The sequence below is a fragment of the Mesocricetus auratus genome, unplaced genomic scaffold (genome assembly GCF_017639785.1).
Source record: "Mesocricetus auratus isolate SY011 unplaced genomic scaffold, BCM_Maur_2.0 Super-Scaffold_100019, whole genome shotgun sequence".
Lineage (NCBI taxonomy): Eukaryota > Metazoa > Chordata > Mammalia > Rodentia > Cricetidae > Mesocricetus > Mesocricetus auratus.
In genome coordinates this window covers 2,199,587-2,215,343 of record NW_024429200.1, presented here as the reverse complement: position 1 = coordinate 2,215,343, position 15,757 = coordinate 2,199,587, and the positions used below count along the sequence as shown (strand labels likewise).

General features: G+C 40.9%; 1 protein-coding gene across 10 annotated transcripts in view; it reads left to right on the top strand.

Annotated features, from left to right (window-relative positions):
- The window catches only part of LOC106022825 (putative RNA-binding protein Luc7-like 2), a 52,117-nt gene extending 43,851 nt beyond the window's left edge, over window positions 1-8,266 (top strand). For all 10 annotated transcript variants that reach the window (XM_040728596.1, XM_040728594.1, XM_040728597.1 and 7 more), the window contains 2 exons: window positions 2,694-2,885; window positions 7,028-8,266. In XM_040728596.1, coding sequence (XP_040584530.1) covers window positions 2,694-2,885; window positions 7,028-7,205 — 370 coding nt within the window. In that variant the 3' untranslated portion in view covers window positions 7,206-8,266. The remainder of the gene's footprint in view (window positions 1-2,693; window positions 2,886-7,027) is intronic.
- Window positions 8,267-15,757: the final 7,491 nt, after the last annotated feature.

Below are 15,757 nucleotides of genomic sequence, written 5' to 3'. Positions count from 1 at the left end.
TCTCAAATAACCACATGGAGACTTCTCTTAAGTATGAAAGCTTGACTGATAGCTTTGGCTTATTTGTAGCTAGCTCTTATAACTTAAATTAACTATTTCTATTAACCTATATGCTGTCCCAGGCTTGTTTATCTCATCTACATACTGTCTATCCTGCTTCCCTACTTCCTCTGTCTCTTCCCCTCTCTGTCTTTCTTTCCAGCGTCCTATGTGCCTGTAAATCCTTCCTAGATCTTGGGCCATTCAGCTTTTTATGAAATCAGTCAGTGTGACACATCTTCACAGTGCACAAAAAGGTTATTCCGTAACATCCCCCTCTTTTTTATTTCTCTTTTTAAAGATTTATTTATTATATATACACTATTCTGTCTGTATGTATGCCTGCATGTCAGAAGAGAGCACTAGATCTCATTACAGATGGTTGTGAGCCACCATGTGTTGCTGGGAATTGAACTCAGGACCTCTGGAAGAGCAGCCTGTGCTAAATAAAAAGGAAAGGTTTTAACTAACACAGTAAAACTATATACAGTAAGAATAATTATCAGGTAGAAATTACATTCACAATGTCCACTCCATTTGTGTTTGGCAGATTTGGAGAATGTACTTACTGTATTATCCTATTTTAGCCCAAAGTTTTATGCCTAAACCACTTTTTGTTCTAACTTGTATTGCCATACTAAAAAATATCTTTTTAGATCTAAAAACTTTTTTTTTTTTGGTTTTTTTGAGACAGGGTTTCTGTTTGGCTTTGGAGGCTGTCCTGGAACCCACTCTGTAGACCAGGCTGGCATTGAACTCACATAGATCTGCCTGCCTCTGCCTCCTGAGTGCCGGGATCAAAGGCATGCTCCACCACTGCCCGGCTAAAAACATATTTTTAGATAAACAACTTAATCTTTTATGTTTCTCAGCCTGTATATTTTACATCTCTTGGTAAGTTCTTTTTTAGTTTGGTAACAAAGAAAGCTAACTATAACTATCTTGTCTTCAACTCCGTCACAGACCTGAGAAAGATAAACTATTACTTGAGTAAACAGAAAGTACAGAGCCAACAACTTCCAAAACTATAGAGATGACAGAGACCTCTTGGACAATTCGTCTGTAATGTTGGGGCATCTATCTTTGACCTACAGGCCTAGAATATTTGACAGGCATTTTTGTAAAGAAGGAATTTACCTTGTCTTGTTAAAATTTGGCATCTGCTGGCGGTGGTGGTGCATGCCTTTGATTCCGGCACTCGGGAGGCAGAGGCAGGCGGATCTCCGTGAGTTCAAGACTAGCCTGGTCTACATGTGCTAGTTCCACGACAGGCTCCAAAACAACACAGAGAAACCCTGTCTCTAAAAAACTAAAATAAAATAAAATCTGGAATTGGCTTTTTATGGTGTCCTGCTTGTCCATTTTGGACAGCACACTGTCAACAGTCAAGGCAAGGGCAGTTTGTTGCCCAAATGGCTAACTTTGCACATTAAAAGCAGACTCCATAGGCAAGTTCTCAATGCCTATCATCCTTTTATGAAGTAGATTGGTGTTGCCAGGTGCAGATATGTATCATTGTCATGAAAAGCCTTATGTTATTAAAACAGTTTAAATGTCATATTCCGTAGGTCTTTGAAGTGTTTGAAGACCACCTATTAAAAATATGTTTGACCTTGAAAGATACCTAACATGACTGAATTTGATTGTTACAGATGACTAACTACTAACCTGTATTTCTTTATCCTAAGTAGCTTTCCAATACCAAAACTTTACGTAACCTTTTAAAATGAGCTGCAAGGTACAGTACCTTAAATAAGAGATGAGACATACATACAGTATAACAAAAATACCCTTAAATTTGTATCAGTATACAAAAACCCATGCTAATGTAAAAAGTTTTTGACCAGTAGTTGTTTAAAAGTAGATTCAGCCGGGCGGTGGTGGCGCATACCTTTAATCCCAGCACTCGGGAGGCAGAGGCAGGCGGATCTCTGTGAATTCGAGGCTAGGCTAGACCAACAGCCTCCAAAATAATACAGAGAAACCCTGTCTCGTAAAAAACAAAACACACACACAAAAAAAAGTAGATTCAACAATCCATCTTTTTTATCTCATCATTTCTATATTATTTCCCACTTTCCCCCTTCACTATATCACTGGTTAACTGACAAATGTATACAGTATTAGTTGACTTCTGAAAATTAGCTCTTGTGTTTTTTATTTTGAAATCCTAGTAGCCAGTCATTAATATACTAGCAATCTATTTCCATGCACATATAGTTTATTTGGGCTCTGATTTCCATCAAGTAGAGCTATTTATTGAGTCTTAGTCCTGGCATGATGGCTAAACTGGTTAAGGTGCCTACCTTCAAGCCTGATAACTTGAGTTCAGTTCCTGGGACTCGTATTGTCCTCTGACTCCCCTCATGTCCTGTGATGATATGCCCATGCATATACATATCACTTTCTTTTCCTTGTCTTTCCTTTTCTTTTTGGTTTTTCTAATAGTGTTTCTCTAGCTGTCCTGGAACTTGCTCTGTAGACCAGGCTGGCCTCGAACTCACCAAGATCCATCTGCCTTTGCCTCCTGAGTGCTGGGATTAAAAGCATGGGCTGCCACAGCCCAGCTCACACATCGCTTTTTAAGAGAAAAAAAAAAGTAGATTCTTTTTAGAATTTTAGCACTGACAATGAAATAAATTATTTTCTTGTAGATCTAGATCTAGAGAGCATCGCAGACACCGATCTCGCTCCATGTCTCGAGAACGCAAGAGGAGGACTCGATCCAAGTCTCGGGAGAAACGACATCGCCACAGGTCTCGTTCTAGTAGCCGCAGCCGCAGCCGCAGCCACCAGAGAAGTCGCCACAGTTCTAGAGACAGGAGCCGAGAGCGATCCAAGAGGAGGTACTGAAGTGCCGATCCGAGGATGCGGAGCTACCGTTATGTTCAAGCCTTTTGTTTACTTGTGTTACTTACGTTTAGATTATTGGGTTGAAACTTGCACCTGGTATTGCTATGTACTCAACTGTAGGTGTATACATTTTCCTGATGTATGGGTAGTTCATGCAGAGTTATGTGTGAGCCAGGGTAAGAAATTGAAGCCAGTGTGTGTAGAGGGTTTTGCTTTTCTTTACTTGGGTTTTTGGGGAGGTGGGAGGGATGCTGATAAATCAGAAACTGTTTTACAGGCAAGTAATTTTAGGTACTAATACTCATGAGGTTGTGGGGATTTTTCTTTGTTTTCCAATATGTATTAACAAATTAGGGACTCTGTGAAATCCTTTCATTAAAAGAATTATTTAGCTTTGTTTGCCTGTTTTCCAAACTTGGAGCTGGTGCATTTCTAAAGAGTAAATACATTCATTCTACTATGTTGTTTAATCTGCAGTGTAAAACATACACTTTTGTGTTCACCTTTAGTGTGATGGGAAGATTCTGAGTTTTGTGGAAGCTACAGCACTTCTTAGTAAAGCAGGAAACCTCAAATGATGAAATGAGAACAGACACTGGACCTGTGTATCTAGTGGGAACAAACTAAGGGTTGGAATGTAGCGGAGTTGTAAGTTCCCAAAACTCAGAACACATGATAATCCTATGGAACCTAAATTGTACTTAAAATTACTTTTTCCCTCCTTGACAACCATGCTTAGATTTGTGTAGAGAAACAAACACTTGGGAGTGCCTAGTAACTAGTCTTGGGCTTTCTGTGACTGACTCCACATAAAGTTCATAGTTGAATCCACAGAAAGCTGGCAATACCTTTGTTTTAGACTGAATTGCCCATTCCCTGAAATCACAAGTTCTATTTCTTAATAGGCTAGGCTGTCAATCAACATTTATTCTGTATATTTCTGTCATTGTTCTAAGTAGCCCCTTCAAGTGATTCTAACTGGTTTATTTTTATGTGGGGAGGCGGTTAGGAGACAGGTCGGTGGTGGGGTGGGCAAGGTCTTAATGTAGCCCACACTGGCCTCAGATTCATAATCTTTTTGCCTCAGCTTCCTCTTGAGTGCTGGGTTTATGGACATATAACACTCTGCCTGCCTTTAAGAATTAGGTAACTTTCCTTTGTGCTAGACTTAATTAAAAAATAGTAAAGAAATAATAGCATATGTAAACAACCATATTCGTGTTGCTCTAAGGAGTTTGAAGATACTTGACCATGGGTTATCAAGTGCTAACCTGGATATCATAGGGCGAATTACAAATTTAGATGATGAGAATTTCAGAATGATTTTTAAAAATGGTTTCAGATAATGGATCAGTCGTGAATAAATGGTTGTAATTAAAGAAGTAGCAAAATACCTGTAGGTCTCTTTCTCACAGTTTGAAACTGGAATTTGGATGCTGTCCTTAGTGCGGTGTTCAGAAATAAACATTTTCTTTAAATGTTCTTGATGATTCAAAATGTGCAGAGTAAATCTGAGAATTGTGCAGCTAGGTGGTAAAGGATCTAGATGATTCTGTGCTGGCCTGCCCAGCTGTCCTTTTTCTGGTGTTTGTCTTACATGTCTATTGGTAGTGAAGATGGGGGTGGGTGGGGAGTCTTGTCCTGTCATTGTGTCATCTTGATGCTTCCTGCACTTGGGAAGTTTATCTATATAGGAAAACTTACCACCATACTCAGCCTGTTCAAAAGAAGATTATTTTTGTAAAACTATTAAAAGTTTTTGCTTTTCTCAAGAGTATTTCATATCTTTGAATTCAAATTACATTTAAAACATCATTGCTTTTAACAAAGCAAATAATTGCTAATTGTTATTTCATATATATATATAAACATCAAATTACTGGTATATATGTGAATTTAGTTATTGATGGTAATAGAGTCCATTAAAGGTCTTGACATTTTGCTGTTTTCTCGATATTGCTGTGAAGTACTGGTCTCTGCTACAAGTGAGTTATCTATATGAACCTTGTCTTGGCAACAGTTCCCACAGGTCAGTGAGGACCTTTTGCAACCTTGTGCTTTTTGGGGTGATCTGTCAATGTAGTTCAGACTTCAAAGTCAGACTGCTTGGGTCCAGAATTCTTAGCCAAATAATTTAATTACAACCCGTTGTTTTTCCCTATTTCATTAAATAGAGGTAATAGGAATATTTGGCTTATTAGGCTTCAGTAGTAACACATAAGAAACTATGTAGGATATTTGTGATCTTGTACAAACATTAATTCATGTCTTTTTCAGTTACTATCACTGACCTCAGGGACTTGCCAATATCTAATGCCATTGTTCTATTGATCGTTTCTATCATCATTAATAGAGACTTTGTGTAGACTTTGAATGTGACCTTTTGTCTTTTAAGCATATTATTTTTTAAATGCTTATTTATCAGGAACTCCTGTAACGCTAACACTCTAGTGGCTGAGGCAGGAGGTTTGCCACAAGTTGAGGCCAGCTTGGGCTAGGGAGATAGATCTTTACTCAGAAAACAAAAGGGAAAAGGGCATATAAAACCTCAAGTAGAATGCTCTAAATAAGTGTGAATTTTTCAAGCCTTTATTTTAATCATCTGTATTACCATATTGTATTATGACAAAACACTTGAAAACAATTTATGAGAGGAAGGATTTTTAGCTCACGTTTTCTGAGATTTTAGTTCATGGCTACTTTTGAATTGCTTCTGGGCCCATGGCTGGTGAACCAGAATACCAAGGCAGAGAGCCTATAATGGAATAAAGTGGTTCACCTTGTGTATTCCAGAAGAAATAAAGACTAAGAGGGTCAGGCACATAATATAATAAGATCCCCCCCTTCAGTTATTTCCCCTGCCAGAGTCCACCTCTCAATGACTGCTTAGCTATGAACTTACAGTGGATTAATTCATTGGTGTACTGTCTTTGTGACCCTGTCACATTTTCTGTAGCACCACCCAGCAGTTTCAAGTCAATAGTTGATGATCTTTTTGGACTGTTTTATATCTAAACTACAATGCTGTCCTTATCTATATTTTTAAAACTGGTTATAGTAGTATTTTTATCTTGCCTTATGTTTTCTGAAAGTATTGCTTTTTCAGGTCTAGTAGCATGTAAACTTAGCAGATTGAGGTCCTAGGTTTAAATTCCCAAGTCTTTAAAAAAAAAAAGTATTAATGTAGGACTTGGCAGTGCCTCTGATCATAATTCTAAACCTTTGTTGAGATAAATTATGTATAAACATTCTGTATCACCTGTAAAGAACAAAATAAATGTAATATTTGTTGTTAATTCATTTTAGGTATTGAAAGTATATACTCTATGCTAACCAATATAGTTAGAGTCTATGTAATGTCTTTGTTGTTTATTTTTTGTTTTTTCCTGGTTACATTTCTGATTTGAAGGTGTTTTGTTTATGTGCTTTTTTTTTTTGACGATGACTATGAGAATGGAGATAGTAGTGTTAGTATTTAATTATGGTATAATCCATTTGTTTTTAATGAATTCAGTCGAGGAACAAAGCAGATTTTTAAATCAGCACATGGTTACTTAAAGCCATATTATTGAGTAGTTCTGTTACTTAGGTTTGCAAGTGCTGCCTATAGAATAAATGTGGCTGTGGCCTGATTTTTGTACAGCCAGCAAGCTATGGATGGTTCTGCGTTTTTACGTTTTAAAAGTTGATAGAATAGACAGACACTCTGAGATTGTGTGTGATTTTTAACACCAAATCTTTATTGTCAGCTCATTTATCCCAAAAAAATCTGACCTCTGTACTAATTCATTGATTTCCGTCCTATTTGGACTCTGATACTTTTAACTTTTAAAAGCTATTACTTATTCATTATTTTTATATTAAATATCTTTTGTCAGTTGGAGAAACTTCATGGTTATCTCAAATAGTAAGAATATTTATAAGTTGTTGCTTAGTTTAGACTTTTTAACCTGTAGCTGTTCGTTGCCACCAATTTTGTTTTGGTGTCCCTAGTGCTCTTTTCTGTCAAAAAACTCTCTTCTCAGATGTATTCTAATCTATTTCTTCAGGTATCAGAAACTTAATATTTATCCTATTCTTTCATTGGATTTTGGGTGTCCCAACATATTTTGCTCCTCAAATTAATATTTTTCAGATCCTCAAAAGAAAGATTCAGAGACCAAGACTTAGCATCACGTGACAGAGACAGGAGTTCAAGAGACAGATCACCTCGTGACCGAGATCGAAAAGATAAGAAGCGGTCCTATGAGAGTACTAATGGCAGATCAGAAGACAGGAGGAGCTCTGAAGAGCGTGAAGCAGGGGAGATCTAATTAGCTGTGCATAATCTTCAATCCTTAAGCTTCCTCTGGAGTTAACATGCTATTGTTTAGTTTACAGCCGTTCAGGGGGACAGTTCTAGATACCATCCAGGCTAGTTATATAGTATCTAATGATCTGAACTGAACCTGTTTTCTTTGATAAAGCCTAAAACTACATCCATAGTTTCTGGTGAACCTGTAATGCAGTTCTGAACGTCCAGTTTTATATAAAAAGATGCTGATCTCTATTCTTTTAAGTAGGAGTGATAGTGAATGAATTGTGTTAATGCCTTGCAATCTTTGAACATTTGTAAAATACTGTCTTCCTTTTTATCCCAAACAGCAGCAACTTTGGGAATTTTTCTTTAAAATTCTTCTTCCTTTGACTGTTGTATCTCCTGATACCTGTGCCTCCGACTATAAAAGGAGGCAGGGAAGCAATATAACTTCTGTTCTAAGGCTCCTAGTTGATCGCAGTTGACCATTTCTACTGGATTGTGTGCTGGAGAAACTTATACAGGGCTTTTTTGTTTGGGGCCTATTAGAGTTGCAAGTTGAACAGCTGTTGCATTACATAATTTTGCTTTTTTATTGAAAATTTGAAATCAGACTTGTCTTGATTTTTCTGTTCTATTAAACTGCTATGTTCAGTATATTGAGGGGGGATGGGCAGGGACTATTTCATAATAAGCACTTGTTTTATTTTATGTGTGGAGTATAAAGGCTGTACTTAACTGTAAAAATCACAATGAAAAGAAACAATCACCATCATCACATTGTAACTTGTTTATTAGTAAGTTGTCACTAGAACTATTTGCTGTGGTATTTTCCTCTATTCTGTAACATCCTTAACAGTGCCTTACTGTACAAGGCACCAAAGGAAGTAAATACATATAATTGTGGATTTCAGATGAATTGTTGCTCTACCCAAGTCTCTTGCTGACTATACTCCACTATTTCAGAGCTGTGTTTAACAGCTTCTGTAATGAAAAATTGGACCTGTAGAAGCAACTAAGAGTCTCTTGTTTGTATTTCTTAATTGACAAGCCTGAATAAAATCAATATGTAACCAATATAATGAAACCAACAGTTTCTGCATTAAAGAGCTGCTTACCTACTAATGACTGCCTAGTAGTTAACAAATGCCTTTTGTCCTTCTAGAATAGAGAAGAAACTATATTAACTAGTAAAATTAGTATATAGTAAAAACACCTTTTGTGGGTAAGGTCATGTAGTCCAAGGTGACCTAGAATTCACTCTGTAGCTGAGACTGACCTTGAACTGCTCATCCTGAGTTTTTGCCTCAGTGTTAAGGTTATTGATGTGTACAACCAAACCCAGTTTAGATCATCTTTCAAGAACTTTTTTTTGGGGGGTGGGGCAGTCCCCAAAATTTGATTACAGTCATTTGGCTCTTTGTGAATATGAAAGAGAAGAAAATTAGTGCACTACTAGGTGGTTCTGAGTTTTAGAAGCAAACTCTTGCGATAGATCCTTGCTTGGCCTTGAATTTTGAACTTCCTGCCTCAGCCTCAGGTTTTGGGTCTATAGGCACAGTCCACCAGATGTGGACTTTGTTTTTTAATGGCGAAAAGGAACAAAGCATGGTGGAATGCGCCTGACATCCCAGTGCTTGACGCTTGAGGCGCTGAGGCTTGTGACCACAAGTGTAAGATCAGATGGGGCACTCAGGATTCCAGTTTACCAGGTGAACTCTTTGCAGGTGCATTTCTTCCCACAAGTGTACATCGTAATCTAAGAGACTCTACTGTGGCCCAGTTTAGTTGTCTTTGCCGAGAATGGTTTATGTATCTCTATTGCATCTCCGTGTATACTATTTTTCATAAATCTTTATATGTACTTTAGGTTTAGCTCCGGATTGTAGATGAGGAGAGTTAGAAATAGTTTTTTGTTTCACTTTAAATTCTAAGAAGCCAAGTATTACAACACATGCCTTTAATTGCCATACAAAAGAGGCAGGCAAATCTCTGTGAGTTCCAGGAAAGCCAGGGCTACACAGAGAAACTTGTCTTGAAAAACATCAACAAAAAGTATTTCATAGCTGGAAAAAAATACAGCTTGCTGAGATAGACAATCAGCTGTTGGGGGTAAACTGTAAACCATTGAAACACATCCCTCTATCGGGTAATAGCTGCTCTTGTTACCCCCCCCCCCAATCAGGATCTTATCTGCTATGGCTTGCTAAATTTCCTTATTTTTTCCAAAACAAGCTGAAGGTGAAGGCTTACACTTGGTTATTACAGCACTGGGGAACTGAGGTAGGAGGGCTATCACAGGTTCAAATCCATCTTGAGATAAGCTTGAGAACTTAATGCTAAGTCTTTGGTCTCTGAATCTTTTTCCTGAGGACCTGGAAAATACTAATTTAAGGAGCAAAATGTGTTGGGACACTCACAATTCAATGAAAGAACAGGATAAATATTAAATTTCTGATAGCTGAAGAAATATTTGACTACATCTGATAGTTTGTATCATGGCTGCCTGGTTGGTTTTTTGGGGGGAGGGGGTAGAGCATTATTTAGAGGAATGCAGTCATCTCCTTTGAGACAGGGTCTTACTGACCTGAAGCTTACATATGAGGTTAGATTGTCGTGAGCTCCCCATAGCACAGTACTGGAATTACAAATGTGAATTGTCATGCCTGAGTTTTTGCTGGGGGTTGAACTTGGGTTCTGATTCTTACCCGATTCAGGTTCTCCTCATCCTTTGAGGCCAAGATGACCTCCAGTTGACATTATAGTCAAGGATTTCCTTGACCTTCTGGTTTTCCAGTCTGTACCACTGAAATGAAGGATTATAGCCATGTACCACCACACCTGGTGAAAATGTTTCTTAGGCTACCACTAAGACGATCCAAAGTCCTTTTTCAATATTTTTTTTCTTTCACTTGTTTGAGACAGTAGTTCTTTGGGAGTGAAAACAGGTGGTGAGGCCTTAGAGAACAGCACTCTGTTAGTAGATGTAGGGAGTCTACCAGAGCAGTGCCAGGGCCAAATGCTTCTGAGTTTTGCAATGCCTGATGTTCTCAAGGTGTAGGGGCAAATGACCTGGTTGCTTAGCTGCTACAACCATGTCTGAGGATCAGCCTAATTTCCTTTTCTTTTTACAAATTATTTTATGTGCATTTGTGTTTTGTCTGTATGTATGTCTGTGTAAGGGTGTCAGATAAATTGGAGTTACAGAAGTTGTGAGCTGCCATGTGCTGGAGATTGAACCCAGCTCCTCCGGAAGAGCAGTCAGTGCTCTTAGCCACTGACCCATCTCTCCAGCCTGGAGCAGCTCATTTCAATAGTGATCATAGTGGTAGGCCGAAAAGCCGGTCATTGATGCAGACCTGGATATGGCACAAGATGTGACCATGACTAGACATAGTGTGGCTACAAGGGAGCATCAGGATCGCCTGGGACGGAGCTGAAATGGATGACCGGATAGCTGTATTTCCAAATCCTTTTGTTACAGCCTTCGATGTTTTTCTTTTGGACCAAGAATAACATGAAAATACTCATAGTTAGCAAATCGGGGAGTAAGTTACATTAGCTTACATTACCCCCAGAAAGTGTGGTATAAATTACTCGAGAGTTGGAGGGAAGCTCAGTGATCAATGCCGACCCTGTATGCACCCCAGGTTTTAGCTCCTAGCATTGCAAACACAAATCCCTGAAGTCAACAGGAACTACTCAATATTTCAAAGTATTCTGTCAGAAGTGTCTGCTGAGCTGGGCATGCTAAGTGCCACTCCCATAATCCAAGCTAACTCGGAAGATGAGGTGGCAGGGTTTCAAAGTGACCGCCAACCAGCCTGGGCAGCTTTTGAATCTTAGGCAAAGTGTGTAAGAAGTCTCCGAACATTCTATATCAAAATCACATAAAGGACCCCGTCCCAACAATAGGCCTGTGCCTTGGCGGTGGTGGCGCACGTCTTTAATCCCAGCACTCGGGAGGCAGAAGCAGTCGGATCTCTGTTGAGTTGGAGACCAGCCAGGTCTATAGAGTGAGTTCCAGGACAGCTGGGGGGCTACACAGAGAAACCCTGCTTCGAAAATGTTTACAAAGTTGAGAGGAACCCTTGGATTTTCAACTAAGTTACCATTTAAAAAATGTTCTGCCCTGGTCTGGGAAGATGGCTCATTTAGCACGTGCCTACAATGCCAGTCTAGGGACCTGAGATGGATCCTTGAGTTGGGGCATGGTGGTAGGGGATTTTGTTTTGTTTGAGGCTGGGTTTCTCTCTGGCTTTGGAGGCTGTCCTGGAACTCGCTCTGTAGACCAGGCTGGTCTCGAACTCACAGAGATCCGCCTGCCTCTGCCTCCTGAGAGCTGGGATTAAAGGCGTGCGCCACCAACGCCCCAGCTCTGCTTCAGGAATTCTTGATGCCAGCTCATCATCTCTCCACAGCAAGAAATAAGGTGTAGATGAGAGGCCAAAACCAGGAAGAAGTTACCTCAGCAATGACCACAGGCTTACAAAGAAGTGAAAAGATCATAGAAACCATTTCTGAATTTAGTCTTGGCCCTTTTAAAAAAGTCCACAAATGGCCAGGTGGATCTCTGCGAATTCGAGACCAGCCTGGTCTACCAGTTCCAGGACAGCCTCCTAAGCCACAGAGAAACCCTGTCTTGTAAAAACCAAAACAAAAAAGTTCATAAATATGGTGACTTTAAATGTGTGCATATTGGGGCTAGAGGAGAGTTCAGGTTAGGGATGGAAGTTGTTCACTTGAGATTGGGCTCTGGCGCTGAACTAACATGCACATATACACTTGATTGAGAATAATAACGTCTAAAGATGTAAATATAATTTCAAGTTTACAGTTTTCTAAAATTTTTTTTAAAAATTAGTCTTAAGGCTGGCAAGAGGCCCAGAAAACAGGAACACTTGCTTGGCAAGCCTGACAGCCTGAGTCCATTCCCTATAACCCACGTGGAAAAAGAAATCACACCCAGAAGTTATCTTCTGACCTCCTTATGCCCAAGGCGCACACCCCACCACAATAATGTCCTCTGAAGGCCAACTCACTGTACCTGGCTTCTGTTTCTAAGAGGCAGCAGCTTTTTTTTTTTTAAAGGCATTTGTGTGCAGTCTAGAATGTATCTTGATGGTTTTGCATTTGTATATGCTACTACTCACCCCAATTAAAATAGAACATCCTAGGATGTTCTCCAAAGTCCCTCCCTGGGGAATACCATCCTAGTTTCTGTTTCAAAGGGTAATTGTCTTCATTCTGTAGAATGACATTCCTGCTATTTCTTGTTTTGCCAGTTTTGGACAGCAGTAGCTGCTCAAAATAATGGGCCAGAAACTTCCCATGTTATCCTATTTCTTCTCCAAGCAAAGCTGAGAAATTTTGTTTATAGCCCTGGCCACATTTACTTGGTCATTTTCTCCCTCAAAGATTCTAAACCTGACATCCAGGTATGCTTGTCAATGTCCATGTGTAATTATAAGGGCTGTCCAGGTAGGGGAGCTCCAAACTGGTAGCTCTTGGCTTTGAAGATGGGAGAAGCTGACTCCTGAATTGCAGACTACCCAAAGAGCTCAGAGCACGTGGTGGAGTGAACACTTGGGGGTGACCCAAGCAGGAGGACCAGGAATTACCCTCCACCACAGAGTTCTTGGCCAACAAAAGATGGCTGAGAGCAACAGACACACAAGGTGTTTGCTTAAAGAGCTTACAGTGAGAGCAAGAGCCAGCCACACCTCTAATTCCAGCACTCAGGAGGCAGAGAGGAATCTCCTGTGAGTTCAAGGCCAATATGGTTTATAGAGTGAGTCCTGGGATACTTACACAGAGAATCCCTGTCCAAAAAAGAAAAGTCATGAGACACCTGATACAGTGGTGTACACCTTTAATCCCAGGTGTCAGGAGGCAGGTGGATCTCTCCAAGTTCAAGGACCGCAAAGACCTCTCACACATGGCCTTTGCAGGACAACGTGCCCTTCTGCCTGGAGGCACCCAGAGGCCTTGGGAACTTGGGAGCCCTTCACCTGTCCTGCATGTCAGACACACCTGTAGCTCTGGAACATGACTGTAGCAGTCCTAGAACTGAGAACAGCCATGTCGTCTCTGCCAGTCAAACACAATGTATGTGGTTGTATGTGGTTTCTCATTTACCGAGGTTTACAGAAGCCAAAAAGCTATTCAGGGAATCAGTGGCGAGACTGGGTGATTTGAATTCAGTCCAGACTGACCCTAAGCCTACGTTTATTTAATGGCAAATTATATGATTAAGATGCTTAAAAGGGCTGGGCAGTGGTGGCACACATCCTTAATCCCAGCACTCGGGAGGCAAAGGCAGGCGGATCTCTGAGTTCAAGGCCAGCCTGGTCTACAGAGGGAGTTCTAGCTAGCTCATAAAGACAGCCTATCTGGGGTGGGGTGGAGTGCCTAAAAGGTTACTCTTCAACAAAAAGTTTGAGATGAGCCGGGCATGGTGGCCACGCCTTTAATCTCTGCACTTGGGAGGCAGAGGCAGGCAGAGTTCAAGACCAACCTGGTCTACAGAGTGAGTTCCAGGACAGCCTCCAAAGCCAGAGAAACCCTGTCTCGAAAAACCAAAACAATAAATAAAAAATAAAAACATTCAGATGGAGTTTGCAACCACAGACAATTAGCAATTCTACATGCCCAGCAAACTTGACAAATTTAACCCACAGTTAAAGGCCTGCCTTCTCTGGTTTCTGGCAAAATCATTTTCATTCTCAAACTAGTTCTGTCTCCTCTTGAATATCACAGATGGAGTTACCAATGGGCACTTTCAAGCCTGGCTGCCTTCTGGAGGCTCATCTGTATTGTGTGTATCAGTAGCACTTTACAGGTTGGAGAGAGAGCTCAGTGCTTACCATACAAATGTCAAGATCTCAGTTCAAATTCCTAGAATTTTTGTTTTGTTTTTTCGAGACAGAGTTTCTCTATATTGTTTTGGGGTCTGTCCTGGAATTCAGTAGACCAGGCTGGCCTCGAACTCACAGAGACCCGCCTGCTTCTGCCTCCCAGTGCTGGGATTAAAGGCGTGTGCACCACTGCCCGGCTAAATCCCTAGAATTTATATAAATCATGGTGTGCTGCCTCCTACCGTGAGACAGCAGAAACCCCAGTTTGACAGCCAGCTAACTTGGCATATGCAGCAGTGAACAGCGGGTCTCCCAGTCAAGCGAGGAGGGGGGGGTGAAGACCGACACCCGACACCCCTTTTACCTCCATATACACAGCGTGTCACACCAGCCTACACTCATGTGTGTGCACACACATACAAAAATATACTTTTTAAAAAATGTGACCAGATCATTCCAACACTCAGGATGCAGAGGCAGCTGCATGAGTTCAAGGCCAACCTGATTTTTCAGGACAGCCAGGAATACACACATTTCCAGGATCAGCACTCGTAACCTCTTCTCTGCTGCCCTGTAAGTCCTTTGGCCTCTCTGAGTCTCAGCTTTAGAACAGGGGAGTGACACAGGCCTGGAAGATTCCTACCGTTCGCCGTGCCATTTGCCTATTGTCCTGTTCAGGAAATTCACCCTTCCTCCACTGTGTCACGTTTCAGTGTCGTGTGGAAGTTTCCACGTTGGTTGCAGTGTGACTTCACTCCTGGCCACAGTTCAGCAATCCAGAGGTGGCCTGCCTAAGACGGTCAGAGACCTTGAGACAGAAGCTTCCAGCGTAGGCTGGCTACCTCTTGAGGGCATGTTAGTGAAGCAGTTTTGTTGACTGTTACTCTAGTGAGGAAGTTCAATATAAGGAAATGCTGGCTGTGACGCTGGCATTGCAGGACATCTCCGAGCCCTGCAGTCTCTTTTCAGACAGTCTAAGTGATTAACTTCCTTCCCCTATCCCACAAGCACACAGTTAGATAACCCTATATCCCCCCTCATGGTGGCTCTTAAGGCCCTTCTAGAGGGTTGAGAGGCACCAATTCAGTTTCAACATGTTTGGGGACACTCTGGCCTCCCAGGGTTCCTGACTAAGGGCATTGAATGGTCAGACAGACTGGCGACAGCCCCAGAGGCACTAAACCTACAGGAAGCCACCCAACTGTATGATATGATCCATGTCAACTGGAGTGGACTACATAATAGATTCCCAATGATTCCTAGAAAAGAACTAAAAAAGATAGCTCACACCTGCAAATCATGTCAGCCATACCTAAGAGTCCCCCTCTACTGCCACCAGGAAATAACCCCAGAGGCCTACAGCTCAATTCCCTCTGGCAAACTGATGTTACTCATTTTCCAGCTTTTGGCAGACAGAAGTATGTTTTTGTCTCCATAGACACTTCTTCAGGGGCCTGTTGGACCACTGCAAAACCAAACATGCTTGAGAACATTTCCTCCAGTGTTTCACAACTCCAGGATTACCCACACAGGTTAAGACTGATGATGGCCCATGCTTTGCCAGTAATTCCATGGCAGAATTTCTCAATAGACGGCACATCAAACATACTGCAGGAATCCCTTACAACCCCAGGGACGAGCAATTGTAGAAAGAAACCATTAATGTCTTAAAGAACAACTTTTAAAACAAAAAGGAGGAATCAGCCCCCAA